Below are 24356 nucleotides of genomic sequence, written 5' to 3'. Positions count from 1 at the left end.
CATCAAACTTGTGGTTTAGGGTCCACCTGGCATTCCTGGACCTCCAGGAGAGTCCCTTAACATCACCTTGACTCAACTCAAGGCAAGTTTTTCATATCTTTAGTTACAACATTTTGGACTATGAAAACATTAGGAATATGTCAAATAATGAGTTTATAATAACTCGGACTGTCTGTGTGTTTGTAAATCTCTCCCCATGTGCAGGACTTGTTATATTTGTCTGATAAGCCCAACTATCCTCTGATCCAGACTGTGCTGGATTCTCTGCAGCAGGAGCTTCGGCTCCTGGTGGATCCTCCTGATGGCAGCAAAGAGCATCCAGCCACCACTTGTCTGGAGCTCTGGCTCTGTCACCCTGAATACAGCAGTGGTCAGTTGCCAAACCAAGTTTAAATTCATAAAATAAATCTTAAATACTTTATTTTGAAAATGACTGCACAACTGTAGTGGGAGCCTTCTCCATTATTAATATGTTAACATTTATAATTTATCTCAGTAAAAACATGTGAATTGATGTTTACAGTCATAATTTAAATGATAGTCATTGGACACTTGCCAATTATTTATTCAGGATTTTATTCCTAAGAGAAGATAAAGCTGCTGCTCAGTCACCACTCCATCACATTATCTCGAGTTTGAATCTCAAAAATATTACAATATAAAAACTATTGTATTTAATTAGGCATCCTTTCATATTATGAAGAGAGTGATAGTGTATGTTATTCTTAATATTCCATGACTTGTTACCTGACTTATGTACTTCACTTACTTCTCTATATTTATCAGTTCCTCCAGGAATTTGTGGTGTCAACATTATAACAATTAGGAAACCTTCTCTTGTGAATTCTGTACATTCTTGCATTTTAAATCATCTCAAAAACATAGCAGCATATACCACAATTGTGTTGGTAAAGCTGTTACGTTTGAGGGATTTTAAGCCTCCTAAAAAATATTCACGATATCCTAGAGGGACTGAGTTATTGTGGTTTGATGAACATATCTTTCCTTGGCACTGGTTATTTTTTTTAAAGTCAATTCGAGGAATTCAGTGTACTTGCACAATATAATTACACTTTGATCTGCTTGTTTGTTTAAAGTGTATTTTTTCTCCTCGGCTTATCCCGTGAGTTCAGGGTCGCCACAGCGGATCATTGTCCACATGTTGATTTGGGACAGTTTTTACGCCGGATGCCCTTCCTGATGCAACCCTCCCCAATTTCTACCGGGTTTGGACCGGCACTGCACAGCTGGGGAGGGGAATGGGCTGTTAGGGGTTCAGTGTCTTGCCCAGAGACACTTCGACATATAGCTTGTTTGTTTTAAATACATTCTATTAAAAAAACTAATACTGGTTTGACGTCAAAACACACCATCACCATTGTGCCTGTTCTTATCAAACAAATAAAAAAATCCTTAATAATTCATCCACTGTGCCCAATGTTAAAGTTCAGTATGTTGGAGGGGTTGTATTTGCAGTTGTATTCAGTTATTCCTGTCGGTGTAGAACACAGTTCTTTGATGCCTGCTGATCTCTTTGTGCTCTCACTAACCTTTCTCTGCAGGAATGTATTACATTGATCCCAACCAGGGCAGTCCAGCTGATGCTCTACTGGCCTACTGCAGCTTCTCCTCCACATCAAAACAGACTTGCCTTCACCCCCGAGAGTCACAGGTATAAAGACAGGAAAGGTTTTCCGGATATTGCACTCTCAGTTTGTGACATGGCACTCAAGTTCACATACTGTAGCGATTTTGTATGACCTGAATCTCAACTTCATAAATTGTACAAATTTTCAGTGAAGAGTTAAAGTTGAGCTTGTGAGCTTGTCACTCACACAGAAAAACACTTTTTTTTCAACCTAAATGTTGTTTTGGTAGCTTAAACATAACGTCTGCAGAAACAGTTAACAATATTATGGTTATTATTATGGTTATCTAAAGAACCAAAAAAGTTAACTCACAAAATAAGAACAATGTCACTGGTTAAGGTACAATATTAATTGACATTAAGTATTACAATTTAAACAGTATCTCTAGATACAAATCAAATGAGTGATAAACAGAGTAAACTTAAATTATGTCACAGTCAGTTACACATTACCCTGTTTGAAAACAGTTTGAAAAATACATATTGTATTTTAACATTTCACATTCCAATGATAAAAAGCACTTATAGAAAAGCTACAATGTACAGTGGCAATGATTTTGATGATTCTTAGGCAAGTACTGAGGTGTTGCCTTCAAATTCCTGCCTCAGACGAAACATGCAGTGTTATACTATATGATGCAAATTTAACCTTACTTTATAGCGTCTTTGTTGATTTTTAAATGTCCACCGGATTATCTAACTGTTCTGTTTCACTAAAGAGTTTTGGTTGTATTGCAAACTGCCTAAAAATGTCCTGTTTATTCTAAGGCAGGTTCTGAAACGTTTTCATGTTGATGAGATTCCTAAGTCATAATTACAAGAACCGTATCTTGTAAATATAACATCCAAATCTCGTAATTTGAAAACGTGGTTTTATTTTATTCAAAATTTGAAAAATGTACTAAATCAATTCTTTTTTTTATTTTAGAAAATTGTGTGTTGTGTAAGTGTCTGTTTTATCATTTATTTTTAATGTGACTCAGTCACTTCCAGTTTTTCCCCTTCATTCTATACTTGTTTGTTTCAAGTTAGAGTATGTAGCTTTGAAGAAATTAACACATATGTCTTCTTCCAGCTGAAAAGTTAAATGTATTCATGAAGAATACAACATGGACAGCCTTATTCAGTTCAGTGCACTCAGGGGTATTGCTGCTACAACCTCATCTTGACCTGGTATAAACAGTAGCTCCTTAATTGGTAATTGTTCACTAATGTTGGAAAACATTACACATATGGTTTTGTGTAACTGACAGGTGACAAGCTTTTTCTTTTTTAATTGTACTATTGTTACAGAACATTTCAGCATTATAATATACTAGTAGTACAAAGAAGAACTCACTAGAGATCAAAATATTGACATTTGCTGTCCAACTTGGAAATTTAATACATTTATTTGATGGGCTCTATGCTATATATTCCTCTAGACCTCCTGCCTGGCAGCTCCAACCTCAGCATCCCTCTACCGATATATTTACAATCTCTTCTCTGACATGTCCAAACCACTTTAATCTGGCCTCTCTGACTTTATCTCCAAAGCATCTAACATGAGCTGTCCCTCTGATGTCCTCATTCCTCACTCCCAAAGAGAACCTCAACATCTTAAGCCCTGCTACCTCCAGCTCTGCCTCCTGTCTTTTATCAGGACACACACATGGTTGTTGTTCTGTATTGCAGTCACTAAACACACCCTCACCCTCGTTACTGCATAAAACATTGACTAATACAAACAAATAATATTGTAAATTGATAGTAGTATGATGCAAATAGCTTACTAAACCAGGCAGTATACATCTGGTTCATGCTTGAGCTGGATCTAGAGTTCAGCACCAGCTATCTGAACATTTCACTTGTAAACATGTCCCTTCTCCTCCCCACCTGCAGCTACCCATGAAAGCTTGGATGGAAGAAGTTTCTGAAGAAGGATCTTTTAGGTGGCTCAGCATGCTGGAGCAGGGATTTCAGGTGGGTGAATCCCACAGAAACTGCAGTGATGCTAAAAGAGGCCTAAGACTTGGTGCATGTGGTCCTTACACATTTCACATTACAAAGGAAATGTAGATCACAGTAGGAGATGCTATCAATAAATGAAAGTTTTGTTTTATTTTTTACACATAATGTATGTCATGATTTTATTGAAGGCATTTTGTTTCCCATGGAGTTAGTGTTTGTTCATATTGTTGAGTTATCGTTAATTAAATTTGCATTCTTCTCTTCAGTTTTACTACCCAGGTACTAATGTGGTCCAGATGAGATTTCTGAGGTTGCACAGTAGCACAGCAGTTCAAAAGCTGACCTATTCATGCCATCCAGGACATCGACTGGGTCAGAAAGACAGGGACATCAAATTCCTCACTGACACAAGGAAGCAAAGTTACCTTGGCACTCTTAAAGAATGTGTGGTATGCTACAAGCTCTCTAAACTTACTTTTTCACTGTACTGTCCATGTTTTTTTCACATTTAACGTGTTTGTCATAGTGGGTAGGGTAAAAGGGTAAAAAAAAAATCCAGCATAATTTGAAATAGAAGTCAAGATTATTTGGAAGAGAAGTAAATGAGTATTTTTAGTATTTTCTAACACTATACAATGAGCAATCAAACGCAGTCAATCAAATAAAGAAACAAATAGTAGAGATTATGAGTCACAATTTATACAAAACCTAAAATAAAATATGCTGCATTATTGAAATAAAACTGTGAAAGTAACTATAAAACATGATGCACTTTGTGTCCTGTGTTTCAGCCTGGAGAAGAGATTGTTTCTGGACCTTGGGAGTCTGTGTTTGAGTTTGAAGACCTTGAGCTGCTTCCTCTGAGAGATGTGGCTTTAATGGGAGGTGGAAAGTTCACACACCAGTTTGGTTTCACTGTTGGGCCTGTGTGTTTCAACTAGAGGTTATGGAAAGTCGTGCTGTGGCAAAGGATTCACAGGTCCAAGACACAAACCTCAGTCACCAAGAGGACAACTGGAGCAAATCCTGCAATTCCTAGGAAGACTTCCCCTTTTTATCTTGTTTTGGGGGATTTGATCTCTCAAGTTAAGTGACTCCATATTAATGACTTTCAAAGGGCACAGGGGCCCTCAGGCTTTTTTTTTCCAAGGAGAAGTCAGTTTTGTTTACAGAGACGTTTAGCTTGTAATGAATAATTTAAAAAATGTATGTTTTATCCTTTATATACAGTGTTTAATATTTTATTTGTCTATGTTTTTAGTGCTATATAGTTAGGGCTTCTGTTCACACTGTCCTAATCCACCTCCTAACAATGTGTTCTGGGTGGCGCCACAGCTACTGTCGTCCCATCAGCCATATGTGACCGGGTCATTAGACTGTCAAGCCCACTGCTGTGGTACTGTAAGTGAACTGCGATGCATCCCGTTTCCCCAAACGCCAATGTTGTTATATTTCAAAGACCAACATTTATTCAATTCCATAAAGAATAGAAGGGGACAGGCATTATGTTATGTACATACTTGATGCTGTCTGTCAACAGCAAAACAAAATTTCCTCATTTTGTTAAACTAGAAAACATTTTATAGTTTCTACAATTTTATATAATTGTATGTTTCTACATCTCAGGTATGATACTTTAAAGTTACAAAATGCAGCTTAAGCTAGTGCTACCATGACACTCAGCTCTCCCTCCCAGCTCTGCTATACTCTTCTAATGTCTACTGCAGTCTGCAGAGCGCTACACAGTCCATTAGTTATTACACGATATCAAATTATAGTAAATAAGAATTCTCTAAGAAAGCAGAATTCACTGAAATTCCTTGGCTGGTTAAAAGGCTCATAAACTCACAAAGGAGAATATCAGTGGTCTGATGCCAGTGCTCTTTTGTGGGTCTAATAGGAGGTGTTGACAGCACCTCTTTACAATTAGATACATTATGGATCATGTTTTTACTAAAAATGTTGGAAGTTTTCTTCTAACAATTTCTGTCTATTTAGCAAAAGCCAGATGGGTTTTATCCTCACAGAGCTTAACCGTTGTCGGAAACACAGTAGTGAGCAACACAGTAACACTGATTGAAATGTCCTTCCATTACGTGTTTGAATCAGTTCCACACACTGTACACTGCTTACTGGGAATACAAAACCACCAAATGTGTATTAATCCACACACAGTGCCACACGCTGAAAGTAGTCACTAATTTGTGTGCTAATTACTCCTGTTAAAATAACATTTGTTAATGACTTCAGTGCCCCACAGTTTTTATGTAAATATATTATGAACTGTGTTAAAGAAAGATGGGCTAATACATTTCTTGACTTGCTCTTTTCATAGGAATTGTTGGCAGTTAGGAAATACAGAATTATTTTAACCTTCCTCTAAAGTGAAAGTAAACGCCTGCACACTGTCAGCATAACATCTAATAAAAAAGTTTCAGTCTTAGATTTTGATAGGATCCAAAACAAATACCCAATCACAAAAATCATCAAATCACAGGTAAAGCCCTGAGATGATTAGATATTTGACAGTCATGTTGAGACTGAGCAGCGAAAGCACATATAATGCAATGAAAATCTGCAATTACACAAAACAGTGAGAATGTACTGGTGTCTCAGTAGGTATAGCATTGGGTTACGATGCAGAAGGCCACGAGATGGAATCCCACCCCACCTAGCCATCAAAAGCTACCTTGGTGCTGGTTCCGAGTCCGAACAAAATGGGAGGGATGCAGCAGGAAGAGCAACCGGCATTAAAAAAAACTCATGCCAACTCATGGGACAGGGTGAAAGCCGTTTAATTTATATTTCCTTCCAAATAAAATAGTCAACGTGAGCACAGTGCCAAACTGAAAATATTTCTGAGTAAAACTATTCTCATCCATTTCTGTAGTGTCTGCTTTGATATTTTTTCTGACCATGTTTAAGACCTTGTTTTCATTATACACAATAATACTTATATAAACTAAAGATTGAGGTTGTGCAGCCAGACCTTACATATTCACATATTTCCTCTCAGAGCAATATAATGTAAAGATGATGCATTAGTTTGGCTGTAGAGTAGGTGTAAGAATAGAACCCAGGTCTGTAGAGCTTTGTTGGCCCCTGGTCAAAAAAAAAGCCTCAATACTCACCACTTAGCATTGAATAATTGCTGTCAGCCTGAGTTTGTGCTTCGTTCAATCTGGGAAGTGCTTTAGTAAAGAGAAAGAAGCAAGTTTTGATGCTTCTCAGCAGAAACAGGATTTGATGCCTTTGTGCTAGAGCTGGTCAGTAGTAGTGGGCTGTACAGTCTGCAGGGACTGGAGGATCCCTCTGAGGACAATCTCAGGGAGTTTGTGGTGAGTACTCTTTTAGCTCAACCAAAACAGCAGTTCTGAAGCCAGGAAATTACCACAACCTTATTTCTTCTCTCATACTAATTTGCCAGTTTCCAGGTTTTTTACAAGGCTGAGCTGTGCCACTGCTACAGTTTATAAGAGATATTTACTTTAAAGGGGAAAAATGCATTTTCAGGATCTTTACCACAGACTATGTGGTTCTTTTTTAAATGTTATCTTTTTGCATGTAGATTTGTCATATTTCACATGATTGCCTTAGCTGGCTGAGACTGATCATTGCTATTTTACTTGTCATTTTAATAAAAAAAAAATTCATACCCAAATGTTGACTAAGGTGTGTTTTACTATCATTTCTATGATCATAAACTGATGTATCAGACAAAATGAAAAAAGTGAAATGGGTGGTTTCTGTGGGCTGGATGACCTTATAAATTCTTTTCTGAACTTGGAACAAGTAACACAAAATAAAATTTAATTAATTTCACTATCTGTTCTGTCAGTAATTTTTTACATGGAAAATTAGTACATGCTATATATAGTATCCTTGTTGTATATGTAGTACACTTGTTGTTCTATCCAATAATATGAAAAGTTAAGAATATCATTGTTTGATTCTGATTTGCTGGACTAAGTTTGAATAAAGAAATGCCATGTTGTAAAAAAGTGTAGTTATTTGAGTTTATCCTGGGGTGGTTGTCAGTTGGACATGTAAAACGTATTTGTGCAAAAATGATTTGTGCAAACCTACTATCCAGCTACAGTGTGTGTATATGCATTTCATGGTTTTTGTTTAAATTTAATAGCTTTTAAATAAATAAGAAGATCTGACTTAGAAACGTCTCGACTAAAATTAAAATGGCCAAACATAATTATGTTTTTAGGAAGGTCTTTGCTGGCGTTGATCGCTTACTAAGAGTTAATGCTGAGAACTTCCTAGCGTGTGTCAAGTCACATGACCTTGCGTCACGTCCTCACGTCTTCCTCCCTCGATCCATCGGGTTAATACGCTAACTCCTGCTATGTTTCCCTGTTTTTAATTCCTCTGACAATTCGTGTAACGACGGGGTCTTTTGTGTGGAAGTCGGACGTACTTCTTCGTTATGTGTTGTTTCATCTGACAGCTCCACAGTGTTACTTTCCATTCAGAAACAAACCGAAGAATCCAGCTAGCGTCTCGCAGCTAGCTGACAGCTGACTGTTTAGCTTTCAGCAGAGTCGCCGTGTAGCAGCCAACCAGGCTCAAAGGTGAGGGGGAGGCACCTCCGTGTGCGCCTGGACCGATTGTTTTCCCACTTTTTTCTTATTTTTGTGGCTTTTGACATAGGATGTAGGTTATTTGTGACAGGGCTCACAGGGGTGTACGGACAGTAACAGATTAGCCTTTTTAGAATAAGTAGCTTGTTGCTGTGATTTCTGGAATTTAGCATTTGTGTGTGTGTGTGTGTGTATAAAGTGAATAACATTTCCAAAACCTATAAAAAGACGACGTAAGAACAAGCTGTAAGATTTATATTTGCTTATAATATGTCAAAAATATAGTCCCTTTGTCTTTTTGAAGCAGCTTTTTACACAACCATCCTATGAACCGTCATTGTGTTTAATGTAAATATAAAGATAATTTAAAAAAGTAAACTACATAAACAAACAACACATTAGTGTTTATAACCAATTGAAAAAATATAAAATATATAATATTACATATAATATTTAAAATACTGTAAAACAAAAGTAGCAAATGTTCACATGCCATTCAGTGTGGTACTTTTTTACTATTTAAATGATTAATATAAATGACAGTCCTTTGATTCTATGATGATCAAGCACTGTGATGTGATTGACTCAGTGGTTCGGATTAGACTTATTTTAGGAGTTGTCTGAATTAAGCTAATTGTCTTTTTTAACTTTCTAAGTGTAGCTTCTTAGCCATACGACTGACTGCCCTGATGACAGGATGTATCCACCATCCAGAAAGGACTTCATCTCTCTGACACTGAGCGATCCACACAGTCACACCTACAACAATGGCAAGCACCGAAGACAGTCCTGCTGGAGGGTGAGTGGTACTGTAGTGCACTGTGCAGATTGTGGCTTTAGATAAATCTGAGTTTTAATCCACTGGTGAGCATAGCCTGTGTTTTATGCATAGTAATGTGCTTGTTTTTGACCAGATACATCCAGAGTGCTGTCACATGTAGCTCAAACAAGGCTCTTATTTGCATCTACATTTCCATACACATCACTACTAAAACACAAAGTTGTAATTTATTTTAAAAGTCGGCTGTATGTTGTGAGTGTGACACAGCTAAATGTATTTGTATTGCTGTTTACAGCAGAATCTAAATAATACACAAATGAATCCGAAAACACTGTTCATATGCTGTGGCCTTTGCAGTCATCAAATCTCTGCAAAATGCTTCAGCTGTAAGCCTTTAATTGCCTGGTTATGATTCTGATGACTTCACTCAGAATGTCTCTGTCATTATGAAATGTATCTGTTTTTGTGACAAATCGATTCCTGGCTTTTTTTCCTCCTTTCTTACACCTCCTTTGTTGTGGAGCTGTCTGAACGATCAGACACTTCAAATAAAAGCTTCCCTTGAGGACGTTATGTTTCTTGTCACTACAGCAAGATAAAACAAAATATGTTCATCTCACCCTCTCTTATATCTCCCTGCAAATTTTCCTTAATCTTGTTAGCTTTTCTTTCATTTTGTACCCCCTTCACCTCCTTTGCTAGCTGATACTCCGGCGTTACAGGTATACTTATCATCCCACACCTCAGTTTTTTGTTTGGTGTTCCCTGCAGGTTGTAGATAATAGCTCTGCCGTTTTCACAGGTTTCTTTTTTCATCTTTATTAAAATGGTCTAACACTCTCTTAATGAGACTACAGCTGCAGGTTGTTTACTGATTACGTCTCTATAACAGTTAAATTAGTTTAATGGCCTTAGATGAAGATACATTAAGTGCACAGATATAGATTTTTGTATTTCTTTTTTTCTTTTGTAGGTTTGCAGCTCTCAGCGTTGGGTTCAACACATGCGCAATGTAATTTGCCACCCTGCATTTAATGCACATTAGCTGACACTGAATGCACCGCACAGACCGAAGTAGTAGGTTGGGCGGAAATACCAAAAAATCTGCGGCCGTATGACATGTTTATATACCTTTTACCACTTTATCAAATCAGTGTCTGCTTTTGTTTTGAAATAAAAGATTATTTTTAGAAACACTGTAAACTGTATTGTCATCTTTGTTTCTTTATTTTACAGCTTTACATCATTGTTAGTAATCTTAAAATTTATATTATTTATATATGTCAATAATTTTTTCTTGGACTAATAAAATCCTATTTTCAAGCATTATTTTAGCAAACGTCAAATTATTTCTGTATCACACAATTATTTCTTTTCTTAAAAATAAAAACAGCCCGGTCAGCGCTCACCAAATTAATTCCTTCTATATGAATTTATTGGGCAACCTCTTGATCTAACATTTCATTTGTGAAGTATATCATTTTTTCTATAAATCCAGATTCATACTGTGTATGTCCAGGCAGCTCAGCACTCTTCTGTACCTGTGGCTCATCAGATGTGATGACAGTTTGTGGTTTATGTTCTTTATTGGCTCGTTGGCTCTATTTTTGCTTCTTCCAAAGCAGAAAGGACTTTGGTTTCCCGCCTATGTTTTTTGTTGTAAATTATTTTCAGCTGAGGCTTTACTGACTTTAGAGCTCTCTGCCCTGTGTCTTACTGCAAAGCTAACCATGTCACACCTTGTCAAAAAGTCTAACGCTGGATCATGATTCTTCTGGTAATTCAGATAAAAAATTATGCCTAACATTTTCAAACAAGCGGTATCAGGTTGTACAGAATGCTACTCCCGCTATAGGAGAGTAAAATGAAAACCTCCCCTGAGACTAAATCTGTTGTGTGTTCCATCATAGCTCACAAGTGATGGCTCAATAGTTTCAGAGTATTGCACAGGTGTTAATTAGAGCATGTGACAGAGGGGTGCCTGCCTGCCTGTTCGCCATCTCTCCTGAGACATCCTGACTTTGTCCCTCCCTCTTCCCGGCTGGGCAGAGCTGGTTGGATTTGTTTATTTGTCAGCAGTCATTGGGCTTTAACGTATCGGGTGGAGAGGAATGCTGAGTTTCTACAGGGTAGACTTTTAAGTTTTTTTACTCTGCTATTTCTAAAGAAAACCTTAACATTAGTAAGGTATTTTAAAAAGGGGCAGACACTTTGTGTTCTAATCCAGAGTGATTAAATGTGTTTCTGTGCAGTTAGTGCTGTTTGTTTATCTACCTACAGAAATGGAAGCAGCTGTCTCGGCTCCAGCGAAGCCTCATCCTGTTCCTGCTGGCTCTGCTGCTTATATTTGGAATGCTCTCCTATCCCAGCATCACAGAGCAGTGGCGAGGTAAACACTGCTCTCATAGCCAAAGCCTGCCATTAATTCTAATGATGTTCCTGCAGTTGAAGGTGATGAGTGTGATTGCCTGTTTGTTGTGTTTGGTTGTGATATTTGCATTGAGTCACTAAAATACCAGGTAAAACACAATGATTTTTCTTTGTTTCAAAATAGTTTTTGTTCACACCTGCTTGTTGGTACACTATTTACATGTGCTGAATTTGATTTAGCTAAACCTGAAAATGCCTGTCTTTCTCATAATGCAGTCCATCCACGCAAATATAAATATCTATCTACCTCTCTCACCCCTATCCCAGCATCAAGAGCAGAGGTGAAGCTGTAATGTAAACTCGGAAAACTAAGCTTTTGGAATAGTATTTACAACTACATATCTGCTCAGTCTTTGGTAGGAAAGTAGGGCATTTTAATGTTACATATGTAAGTATTATAAGCCAACATTAGAACCATAATAGAACTATAGCTTTACAGTACATCATACAGGTTGTGCAGTTTAGCCTTTTGTTTTTAATTTTCTTAGCTCTTCTTGTTCATTGTGTTTGTGCCCAGGCTTATCTGACAGGGAGGACTGGCTATCGCCGAATGACAGAGAGCTGAAGGCCATTGCTCCAGGTTTGAATCCTGTATTGGGTCCAGCTGCAGGTAAAGGACAAGATCCTGTGCCAGGGCTAAATGTTGGGGCGGAAGTGGGTGCAGATCCTGTGGCAGAGCCCAGAGGACCAAACATCCCTATTCTGGCTAAACCTCCCACTAAGGTGAGAGTTGTTTGTTTAATTAGGTTTTTTTTTTTATTCCAGAGACATGAGTCATAAAGCCTGAGTAGGCGTTTACCAAAAGGTTTAAATGGGCCTGCTTGAAATTATTAATTACACATTATAATTAAATTGTACTGTTGCAAATAATTTTAGATACATTACACATAACTAATTATGATATGATAAGGCGCAATTGCTTTATATGTTGTCTTTATTTAGTGTAGCATGTGAATTTAAGGCTATTTAAACTTCTAGAGCTTCACCTGTGTCAGTCTCGTATTGTTTGGCAAAGCTACATTGCTAAAGAAGGTGTGAGAAGTAATGAGTTTGTTTCATGATTTGTGAGTTTGTGAATTCTTGCTTGGAGGGGAGATGAGAACAGAACCCAACTTCAGAATCAGCTTTTGGTATTTTGGGCCATACAATTACCTAAGGCCCTCATGTTGTCCCTCCTGTTTCTAGCTCGAACCCTTTTGTTTATCCACAGAAAAAGACCTTTCCTATCAAAAGAGGTCCACCAAACCTACAGAAAGATGTAAACGTTTCAGAAACTGTTGGTGGGGAAAAGGAAGAGCAAGAGGTGGTTCAAGAGGATGAAAGAGAGGGTGAGGACAAAGGAAAGAACATTGTCAGGTGATCTCATAGCTTTCTTCTCCTCTAAACAACTGGTTTTGGAACTGTTGATATGTATGATGACGCTGTGACACAACATTGCTCAGGGGACAGACCTGCTCTCTGACATTGTAGGACTACATGTATCAGAAAGGGTGTAAAATTTCTACTATTGTCATGTAGCTGGAGAGGAGCAATGATCGAAGCCGACCAGGCCACAGAGCCTCCACCTTCGGCCAATGGGAGAGAAGCTGCAGCCCCCCAAGCTAACCCAGCAGACCCTGTCCCGAGGGAAGGTCAGTAATGAAGTAACATTTATGAAATTTAGCTGGAACTCTAACTAAGAGCTTTACACAGCAATGCCCCATGAGGATTTAAGATACAAGGGTTGCAACAATTATCTGTCTACAGAAAGTGTTTTTGGCTTTATGGATTATCATTTTGTCTGGTAAATGGCACAAACTATCACAAGTTTCAAGCGGCCAAAGAAATGTCTTCAACTGTTTTTTCTCATATGACTAATAGTGTAAAGCACAAAGAGAACAATGATATAAAACAGAGAAACCATAAAGATCTGTCACTTTTTTATGTTTCTCATCTCTGTACTTCTGAGATCTGCCCTGCCAATATTTTTCTGTTCTTTCAGAAGTGAAGAAAAAAACATTTTTTATACTTTGTCTGTCCACTGATAAAGTTTTTGTATTTCACCTCAAACAGACTCTTTAACGCACCGTTAGCCAGCTCTACTATTATATGCTGTTTAAAGCCCAGCACTGTTTTTGGTTACAATTTCCAACATTCCTGCTGTGCTAAAGCTGTAACAAGAACACATAACACAGAACATACCTTCTACAAACAATGTTTAGAAAATGAGACTTCCAATATTGAGGAAGCTTTCTGGAAGAAAGATTAGTTTGTCTTTTTTATGCCTTTGTGGCCCTTTGTTTGTAGTTTCCACTGGAACTGTGGACAGACTAGAGGCAGTACGAGATGCCTTCAGACATGCCTGGAAAGGTTATAAGGACTATGCCTGGGGTCACGATGAGCTCAAACCCATCTCCAAGTCTTTTGGCGAGTGGTTTGGACTGGGCTTGACACTCGTTGATTCTCTGGACACTATGTGGCTCATGGGGCTAAAAGAAGGTATTATATCCCACTTATTTTCTCTCTCTTATGGATCGATATTATTTAAAATGTGGAATGCTATTATGGATACAATACCTATTAAGCTTTTAGTAGAGATATTACAATGGGTTATTTTATTTATTTATTTTTTGGGTTAAAACATTGGGGGCGTGTTCAGATGTGTTTTGTAAGCAACATGTCAATATGTGTGTGTTTGCATCCATTAGTATCCTTCCACTTTGTATCCTGTGCACACAGCTATGTGATCTCTGAACGTTCTTGGAGGACACATCAAAGTGTTTTTACAGGTTCTTTGTGTAGGAGTACTACCATAAGAAGAGCTATTGTGCTGTGTAAAATCAGTGGAATTCTCTTTGACAATCTGACAAAGCCTCAATTGTTTACTACCTCTGGAGTTTTAAAACTGGACATTTTCGGCAAAACTCTAAACTTATCATATTAAATTTATACCACAAAATGTAGTGTTTTTTTTCTCTTTTTCTGTGTAACTCTTTTAGAGTTTGCAGAAGCAAGGACTTGGGTGGAGAAAGAACTTTCCTTCAACAAGAATGTGGATGTAAATCTTTTTGAGACAACCATACGTGTCCTTGGAGGCCTGCTTAGTGCTTATCACCTAACAGGAGACCAACTCTTCCTCGAGAAAGCAGTGAGTCATCTCATAGCAGACAATTTTCTACTGTCCTATTTTCTTCTTTTGTATAGTCATAGTCATTTTAGTATATAGTAATATGTAGTATAGTGATTTTAGAACATTTACGGCCTCCGTCTGCATCACTCACAAGCTACAGCAAATATAATCACACACGTTGTTGTTACTGTTGAGAAGACCTTTCCATTCTCTTCTCTCCACTTAAAGAAAGATCTTGGGTCCAGATTGATGCCTGCCTTCAAAACTCCCTCAAAGATCCCTTTTTCAGATGTCAACATTGGGAAGGGAACAGCCCACCCCCCTCGCTGGACATCCGACAGCACACTAGCTGAGGTCACAAGCATTCAGCTGGAATTCAGAGAGCTGAGCCGCCTCACACAGGAACCGCAGTATCAGGTAAAGACAACACAAGGGCCTCCACAAAAGTAAAATGGGCTACAGTGTATGTGTGTTTGTCATTTTGATTTGAAATAATTTTCAAATGTCTGGGATGGGGTAATAAAAAATCAGGAAATTAGGAAATAAAACCCACCCATCTTAACTCAGGACATAAAAGATTTCTTGTGTTATGATTGGTGGTTGCAGTTAAAAACAAGCATGAACTAGGTTTTGCTTTAAATCTGTCATCTTGTCAGTTTTTGAGTGATGTCAGACCTAAAGATCTCCAAAAACAGCCTGACATTAACGTGAATAATTTGTCATAAACGGAGCCAGCCCTCTGAGACATAGCTTCTGATAAGCCCAGTTTCATCAAAGTGTGAAATTGCTAAAAAAAAAAAACTTTCCCAATGATAAATAGCTTAAAGCCGTCTTTTTCAAGCCTGTTGGCCCACAGATGAGCAGTAAATGAGATGAGCCTGGTGGGTTCATTTTATCATCTCAAAAAATAGATGACTGCATTTACATGCATCTAAGTAACCAGGTTACTCATGTAATCAGGGAACAATGTTTCCATGCACTTAAGAAATCTGGATACTAGATATCTGCATAAACATGCAGCAGAAGAGTAATTTGATTTCAGACTTTTTGTGAAAGCCCAGATTTTGGCTGTATGGTGACTGAAAACCCTGGTTCCTCAGTTTTAATTATTTAGTTTTGGCTGTGTTCATACTGCTGCAGATTGACAGTGCAGGGGGAGAGAACGGGAGCAAGAGATGACACACACAACTGTCTGAATTTAAAAAAAATCAGTAGTGAAAAGTGACTTATACTTCTACAGGGCAGTCGGTGTTAGTTACATTTTCTGTCTGACTCTGTTTTAAAAAATGAGGAGACCTAGTTAATGAACTTTCCTTTCATTCAGCCTTTCACTCATCTGCGTGTTCCTGTCTGCAGCCTTTTGTCACACACATGGAACCCCCTACCCCGAATTTGGAAACCAGCCTGCCCGTTTACATGACAGTTTAGAAATCAGCTTTACCAAGAAAGGCAACTTCAACCTGGTTATTAAGCTCCTGTAAACACACCGATTGTCACCTTCTGTTTGTTTTTTAACCTTACCAGGAATTTGTGAATGAGGTAATGAGGCTGGTCCACACATTGCCAGGCAAACAAGATGGCCTGGTACCCATGTTCATCAACACCAACAGCGGCCAGTTCACCCACAAAGGAGTTTTCACGCTCGGTGCCAGGGCAGACAGCTACTACGAATACCTGCTCAAACAGTGGATTCAGGGAGGCAAGACGGAAGACGAGTAATTCCACCTTTACGTTTCTTTGTCACTGTTTCATGGATAACTGGTTTGTTGGAAGGAGCAAAATTTACTTTATATTCAACAAAATCCGAATCATTTGTCAGAAGCAGAACATTAATCTAAACACTTATCTACAATAGACATTACATTAGACACATTTTGAGGAGATGACCTTAATATGTCACTTTGCACAGAATAATATCTTTTAATGTAACATGCACTATTATTTCCAATGCGGATATTTCCATGTTGGTGTGTTTTTTTTCCCCCCCAGCCTTTTGGAGGACTACCTTCAGGCCATAGAGGGAGTGAAAAAACACCTTGTGAGACAGACGGGGCCCCGCAGATTGACCTTTGTTGGAGAGTTGACCCACAACCGCTTCAACCCTAAAATGGTAGATACTCATCAGAAGTCAGTGTGTGACAATGCAAAGGGTCACTGGCCTCTAATTAACTTTATTATTTGTTGTTAATGTTCATTTTATTGCTGACTACTGTACTATGCCCAGCACAGGAAGCCCTAGCTGCTCTGCACATTGGCAAAAGTCGATAAACTCAATCCATAGATGATGACGGCCTTGTTGGATCAATCAGCCTTTGTGCTTTTATTGAATCCGAAACTGTACAGACTCATTTGCACTGAGTTCAATCAATTCCAACTCTCATCCTTATTTCTCACTCATTATTTCTCTTTTCTTTCGTCTCTCTCTCTCTCTCTCTCTCTCTCTCTCTCTCTCTCTCTCTCTCTCTCTCTCTCTGTCTGTGTGTCTGTAGGATCATTTGGTGTGCTTCCTGCCGGGAACCTTGGCACTAGGGGTCCACAACGGCCTCCCTGGGGACCACATGGATTTAGCTGTGCAGCTGATGGAGACCTGTCACCAGATGTACACACAGATGGAGACTGGGCTGAGCCCAGAGATTGCTCACTTTAGCCTTCAGCCCACTGATGGGCGTGATGTTATTGTCAAGGTGAGATCACATTTGATTAGCTCGTGTGTTTAATTGTCCTGTATTGCGGCCTCTTATTGAATGTTAAATCTTTATCTGAAATTAGGCCCATTGCTGATTTTGAGGTGAGCAGGTAAAAAAACTGAATGAATCTGAAAAATTTAAATCAGTTAGTCTAAATATGTCACCGGAGTTGTGACAGTAACTGTTCTAATCTTCCTCGGCTCCTCAGTTCACCTCCAGGTTCAAAATATCCATTATTCTGGCCTGGTCTCCACCGTGGCCGTTTTCGGTGCACATTAGATCTGCATTGAAGGTTCTAGCTGCTGTAAATTTGTGAGGTAAAGGTTGGTAAAAACAGATAAATGTTGTTCCAGGGCCTAACTGGTTGTTACTGTGGACTGTTTTATTCAGCAGCTGGAGGATTTCTAGTACAGACTGGCTTTTTGTAAACCGATCTTACTTTCTGTTTGTCTTTAGTGCTTCCATAAGATGAATTCTGATTTCAGGAACTTTTATAGTTTGAGTTTCAAAGTTGGTAGAGTCACATAGGAACATTTGTTTTTCTTGATTATTCATGCTCGGAGGCATCATTAATCTCTCTCAACAATGTAATTTCTTCCCTTTTTTTTACTTTTCTTCCAAAGGTCTGTGAAGGGAACAGAATATGTTCCACTGCTGCCCAACTATCAATTGTGTTGAATTTTGAATTATTTGCTCTTAACTTGCATTTAATCTTAACTCAGTGATTTTTCTCGCTACTGCTTTCTTGATAAGATGTATTGAGTAAGGCAGAAAAGGGGATTTTCATTTCCATTATGTCTGGATGAAAAAAGATCGACCTAAAAAATAGATTTTTATCTGATCACTTGTATTATTTTTAATACTTGTGACAACTCCTTTCTCCTCCAGCCTGCAGACAGACACAACCTGCTGAGACCCGAGACGGTAGAAAGTCTGTTCTACATGCACAGATTCACTAAGGACACCAAGTACAGAGACTGGGGATGGGAAATACTTCAGAGCTTCAATAAGTACACTAAGGTAAAGACAACTAAGCACACACCTTTTAATTACCCAGTCAATTAAACAGTAGTTAAAAACAAATATAGTTTACATTTTATTGGCCCATGGTTAACTAAAATGTTTGTTTTGTGATTAGGCTTTGAGTTTTTGTGTATTTACTATATCAATGCGGGTGTTAGTTTACTTTGTTAAAGGTGTGATTAAAAACAGAGAGGTTTATTAAGATTTTCCCAACAGCAAAATGAAATAGCAATGACAGTCCACAGATTTACGACAAGGAGGAAAACTAGATTAGTAAAAACCCAACTTGTGACATGATGACAAATAATAAATGCTTAAAAGAAACTGTAAAAACTGCAAAAGTGTGTTTTTCTATAAAAACCAATTACAGTTAAGTTTCTCCATAATAATCTTCTGTCTCTAAATGGAGACAGTGACCATATAACCACAAATCTCCACCTCTGCAGGTCTCTGATGGAGGCTACACATCCATTAATAATGTGCGTGACCCTGTTAACCCTGGGCCGCGGGACAAGATGGAGAGCTTTTTCTTGGGGGAGACACTCAAGTACTTGTATCTGCTCTTCTCTGATGACATGGAGCAACTCAGTCTAGACAAGTATGTCTTCAACACAGAGGCTCATCCTCTCCCAATATGGCCCTCTCCACCCAAGTGATCACCACACAAGAGACATCTATCCAAATCAGGCCCACTGGGTCCAGTATGAAGTCAAAGACTGTTATTGTTGCTTAGTCAGGTGGTCTCTAAGCAGCCATGCAGGATGGACTACTGTGTTTAGCAGCAGACCCATGCTGTCCACTTGTACTTGTTTCCTTGAGGAGGCTTTATTTTTATGTTTTTCCTTTTGTTTAATTTTTCCTAAGGAAAGTGATTGCCATAGAGCTGGTCTCTAATTAGCAAATGTTTTTACAAATCCGTCCTGACTAGCTAGCACTAACAGGAAACACGGGAGAGGAGTGTGGTAGTGCTTTGCTACTTGGGTAACTGCGATAACTCTTGTCTGTCTGTATGTATGTGCAAAAAGCAGCAGCAGTGTTTCTGCTGTAAGGCTTTGTTTGCTGTGTGAGCTGAAAATCCTCATTAGTCCATCATGGGCAGGTGCCTAGACTGTGATGAGGTTAATAAATTCACTCATGTTTGAAGGTGCAGTAAGCAAGGATGAAAATTATGGAGCATTTTCGTGCATCTTAATATATACTTAACTAAATTGCTCTAGTGGAGCTATCATGCTGTATATTATTAGTCTTTACTTTGTTAATGTTCTCTGCACTTGCTCATGTAATGACAAGTTGTAAAAGAGTTTTAGTGTTAATCCTCCCCAGGGCGTTTATTTCGGTATTGTGCCAACTTAAATGTTTGGGAGATGGGAACAGTTACAGTGCAACATCCAGGGACCAGCTTCTGTTTGGTGTATTTGTAAAACATGCATGTTCTTAACATGCAGGACTTTGAAGTGAAGTGTTAGGATGTTTTGTGGCTACCAAGCTGACGCTACCCCAGCAGGTGCACAGATACAATAATTTTGAATCTTATGCTGTGTTCAGTCAATTATCATTGGATATTTTCCAAACTCAAACAAAAGAGTTTGAAAGATGGGACATGTAAGAACTGTGAAGCTTCAGAAAGCGTTGGACTTCATATGATCACGTACTTATTAGGCATCAATATTGCACGTGTAGCAATGACTCTTTAGTTACTGACAGAAGAAGTTGAGTACAGTAAGTACAGTAAAGCTGTCTATCCTTCACACCTGTGTTTATTTGACTGGGAACTTGTGTCAACTCAAGTTATGTTAAAGATCTGAAACTAAAACGTGAGGGTCCAATGGAAAAATACACATAACAACAGATTGTATATCAACGAATGTATGCATTTGGTGTTTTTTCTTTTATTTTGCGTCGCCGTCACAGAGGAGCCCATGTGAGCAAGTGAGTTTACATGCACTCTAGTATCCTGCTTTTGAGTCTGATTGATTATACTCACACTTGTGCTCATTAAAGCTTAAATCTGCAGCTGCTGTAAGCTTAGCGCAGAATAAGCCAACTCATTTCTCTGTCAGGGACATTATAGAAGCAGCTGTTCGTTCGTTCTCTTTTCACAGCCGACTTGTTAAAAAAAGTGAAGTTTGTCGAATTGTTTTCTTCATACTCGAGGGAGTTTGATTCACTGTTGTTTTCCAGTCCCCAACTCTTCATCAAATGTGATGTAGAGCAGCATGGGAAGGTTTGTCTTCCTTACAGTAACACTGACAAATCAACTTCTCCGTTGTTCTGTAGGTGCTGCTTTGAAGATGGCTGAACGTACTTACTCATACTCTGTTATTCTACTTTGATTTTCACTTTTTCAGGCTGAAGAGCATGTTTCTGTTTAGTCTCATTTTTCCACAGTCAAAACAATCGATCATGTTCCATGTTGGATCCTCTTCTTGACTGACTCCGTCCAACACAGAGCCATATACTGACCCACACACAGTATGTGCACTACATTTGCCACAACTCTGCTGTGCCTATTTGATACATGATGTGCTATGGTGGTGTGGTCGTTTTATTGCTGCTGCATAAGTGATGTTTATTTGTAAAGTGCTCTGAATGATTTGTGGCTTGTATTTTTACTCTGAATGTGTGGGTGACAAAACAATGTGAGTGTATATATTCTGTGTGAATTGTTTTCTAAGATGTCTATTGAACTAAACCTGCTGATTTGTGAGCTATTCTTGGTCCTAATATTCTGTGCTATCATATTTTTAGCAGGTGTCTTTATATCTATACATTGGTTTTCCACTTTCTTTTCCCTTGAAAAGTTTCATTAATGTAATCATGCTTGTATAAAATCCCCTCTCAGTCGTGGACTGTTAATGTGAATCTACATGAAGTAAAAACAAATTTCCCAACCGGCCAGTGTTTTGGATTTGATCCAGTTGTGCTGAAAAGTCTAAAGAAATTTATAACATGATAAATGCTTATTAAAGTGCTGTATATGAAATATTATTTTGTGGAAATATATATCCTGATTAGAAAATACATTTTAAAATCATTTGATACGAGAAAAATAGTTCCTTAAACAGTCAAAATTCATTTTTATTCATTGTTTCGGTTTGTTTTTATGTTGTTCTCTGGAAAAAATAAAATACATATTAAAAACCTAAAAGTTTCACTGCAGCTGTGGTCAGAAGTCATACACTCATAATGAACATGCCTGTCATGACAATATTTATTGATTTCTTTGACATGACCTTTTTGAGCCCACATTTCTGGCAGGATTGAGGCGACGACATTGGTCAGGTCATTAAAGTATAAATAAAAGGTCATTGGTCATTGTGGCCAAACAACTATTTTTCTCATCTGACCATAACAATTTTCTCCAGAAGGCTTTTTCTTTGTTCATGTGCTCAGTTAAAGACTTTAGTTGAGCTTTAAGGTGTGGATTTTCCTGAAGAGCAGCCTTACAGTCCTGTACAAACGCAAAACTTTTTTGTACAAACGTTTTTGTTTCTAGGATTTAGCATCCTGTGAATCACTAAACTAATATTTAGTTGTATGACCACAGTTTTTTAAAACTTCTTCACAACTGTGTGTCATGGAGTCAACCAACTTGTGGCACCTCTCAGCTGTTATTCCACAAAGGTTAACAACATTCCACAATTCATTTACATTTTTTGGTTTTGCTTCAGAAACAGCATTTTTGATATCAGCCCACAAGTTCTCGATTGGCTTAAGGTCCGGGGATTGGGCTGCCCACTCCATAACATTCATTTTGTTGGTTTGGAACCAAGACTTTGCTCATTTACTAGTGTGTTTGGGGTCATTTCAAGGCATGTCCTCTTCAGCATAAGGCAACATGACCTCTTCATGTATTTTGACATATGCAAACTGATCCATGATCCCTGGTGTGCGATAAATAGGCCCAACACCATAGTAGGAGAAACATGCCCATATCATGATGCTTGCACCACCATGCTTCACTGTCTTCACTGTGTACTGGGGCTTGAATTCAGAGTTTGGGGGTCGTCTCACAAGCTGTCTGTGGCTCTTGGACCCAAAAAGAACAATTTTACTTTCATCAGTCCACAAAACGTTCCTCCATTTCTCTTTAGGCCAGTTGATGTGTTCTTTGGCAGATTGGAACCTCTTCTGCACATGGCTTTTTTTTAACGGAGGGACTTTGCAGTGGATTCTTGAAAATACATTAGCTTCACACAGACGTCTTCTAACTGTCACAGTACTTACAGGTAACTCCAGACTGTCTCTGATCATCCTGGAGCTGATCATTGGCTGAGCCTTTGCCACTCTGCTCATTCTTCGATCCATTTTGATAGTTGTCTTCCGTTTTCTTCCACGTCTCTGGTTTTACTCTCCATTTGAAGGCATTGGAGATCATTTTAGCTGAACAGCCTATCATTTTTTGCACCTCTTTATAGGTTTTCGCCTCTCCAATCAACTTTTTAATCAAAGTACGCTGTTCTTCTGAACAATGTCTTGAACGACCAATTTTCCTCAGGCTTTCAAATGCATGTTCAACAAGTGCCATCTTCATCCCTCAATAGGGGGCCACCTGATTCACAACTGTTTTTCCACAAAATTGATGACCTCAGTGATTGAATGCCACACTGCTATTATTTTGAACAACCCTGTATATGTGTATGTAAACAGTTGGGTGCTAAAGTTTGCATCCCCTTATTTTGAAATGGCATAAGGAATAAAAGTTTGTTTTCTTCAACACATTAGTTATTGCAGAATCAGCTACTACAAATGTTCATCAGAAATGAGAGTTGTTAAATTTATCAACAGGGACACAAACTGTTATTACATGTTAGGTTTAGCCCATTTCAGTGAAAAGGGATTTCAGTGGAATGGCATTTTAATTAAATCATCGATCATCTCACCTCAGCAAATAAATCGGTAAATGAACTTTAAAGAAATAATTTAAAACCCAATAGTTCCATGACAGTCATGGTCATGATGAGTGTATGTAAAATGCAACTTTGTGTTCTACATCCACTTTGAATTTCTAACATGAAGATAATCAGATAAAACACTTCTCCACATTGAATATGCAGTGAATGTCGGGTTCTTAACACTGTTAAAATATTCAGCTCTCTCTCTATAATTGCTTCTTTCATGTTTGCTAGAAATGAGCCTTTATGTCAAATATTCATGATCACCAAGAGACACTGGTAACAGAAGAGAAGAAAAACCAGAAAGGAGCCATTCGGCTCACACACAAGCTGTTTAAATTCATTCTGCTCTGTCATTTCATGTTCTAATTGTTTTTACACAGCTGATTCCATCAATTAAAAGAATCATTTAAAGGAAATTGGGCAGACTGATCGCACATTTTCATGAAGTTGTTAGAGCGGTAACATTGATAGTGCAGAGATTGTTTTCCAAAAGCATCACAATGACAGCTAGCCTATGTAAATGGATGCAGGCTTCAGAACATCGGTGCTGCTCCCTCTGCTTTCTTGGTTCCCACTTTATTAACTGTGACTCTTTGTGAGGGACCAAAATTATTGATCAATAGTGTTTTTGCTGGTTTCAGTGATTTTTTTTTAGTCATGCTAGAAAAAACTCATCTTGATAAAGCACTTCTTATAAAGATGACACAGCCCGTATGTTGGCCCCCAAATCGATAAATTATCTGCATATTTTAGGGAAATACAGAGCAATATTATAATTTAAGTAATATTTCATTTTATTCTACTTAAACTAACTGGTTTTTGGTTTTTAGGGCTTAATCACTTTTTCTTTTTGTTTGTACTTTTCACAGTGAATGGTTTTCAAAGTTTGCCATTTATTAAATTCACATTGTTCAGATGACTGACTCAGCTCTTTGTCCATCAAGTTGTAGCTTATTGCAATGTTCACTGAGCACAGACTTTTTTTCTGTCAGTTCCATTTTAAAATAAAGCTTTTCACTGACAGAAAATGTAAAAAAATCCTGAAGAAGTTTTAGTTTTTCAGTCTGGTTTAAAAAAACGCCACATCAAAGGTTCCTCCCGGTTGTTTCCTTTCTGGCGACCACAGTGGTCTCCAAGAACTCTGTGTCTGTTTGTCTAAGTCTCTGTAGGCTCATCACAACACGCTCGACAGTTTCTTCTGTTGTACTCACACGTACAAAGTGCTTCATCAATTACTA

At 38.2% G+C, this 24356-nt stretch overlaps 2 protein-coding genes across 5 annotated transcripts in view; both read left to right on the top strand.

Annotated features, from left to right (window-relative positions):
* Positions 1-7259, top strand: part of si:ch211-196i2.1 (collagen alpha-2(I) chain) — a 92926-nt gene extending 85667 nt beyond the window's left edge. Inside the window, exons 63-68 of the mRNA XM_067485204.1 lie at positions 20-82; positions 205-370; positions 1563-1672; positions 3530-3610; positions 3865-4047; positions 4390-7259. Coding sequence (XP_067341305.1) covers positions 20-82; positions 205-370; positions 1563-1672; positions 3530-3610; positions 3865-4047; positions 4390-4539 — 753 coding nt within the window. The 3' untranslated portion in view covers positions 4540-7259. The remainder of the gene's footprint in view (positions 1-19; positions 83-204; positions 371-1562; positions 1673-3529; positions 3611-3864; positions 4048-4389) is intronic.
* Positions 7260-7892: 633 nt separating this feature from the next.
* On the top strand, positions 7893-22692 carry man1b1a (mannosidase, alpha, class 1B, member 1a). Of its 4 annotated transcripts, none has more exons than XM_067484616.1 (14): positions 7893-8181; positions 8852-8989; positions 11252-11360; positions 11919-12124; positions 12612-12757; positions 12920-13032; positions 13688-13879; positions 14380-14528; positions 14739-14927; positions 16035-16225; positions 16500-16620; positions 17000-17194; positions 18086-18217; positions 18667-22692. In XM_067484616.1, the coding sequence occupies exons 2-14, from the start codon at positions 8888-8890 to the stop codon at positions 18874-18876; spliced, it is 2055 nt and encodes a 684-aa protein (XP_067340717.1). In that variant the 5' UTR covers positions 7893-8181; positions 8852-8887; the 3' UTR covers positions 18877-22692. The 4 variants fall into 4 exon arrangements, with proteins under 4 accessions (XP_067340717.1, XP_067340718.1, XP_067340720.1 ...); XM_067484617.1 differs by having other exon boundaries at positions 8847-8989; XM_067484619.1 differs by lacking the exon at positions 7893-8181 and adding an exon at positions 8215-8436.
* Positions 22693-24356: the final 1664 nt, after the last annotated feature.

The sequence above is a fragment of the Channa argus genome, chromosome 18 (genome assembly GCF_033026475.1).
Source record: "Channa argus isolate prfri chromosome 18, Channa argus male v1.0, whole genome shotgun sequence".
Lineage (NCBI taxonomy): Eukaryota > Metazoa > Chordata > Actinopteri > Anabantiformes > Channidae > Channa > Channa argus.
The sequence above is the reverse complement of the archived record's forward strand: the minus strand, read 5'-3'. Positions and strand labels throughout refer to the sequence as shown.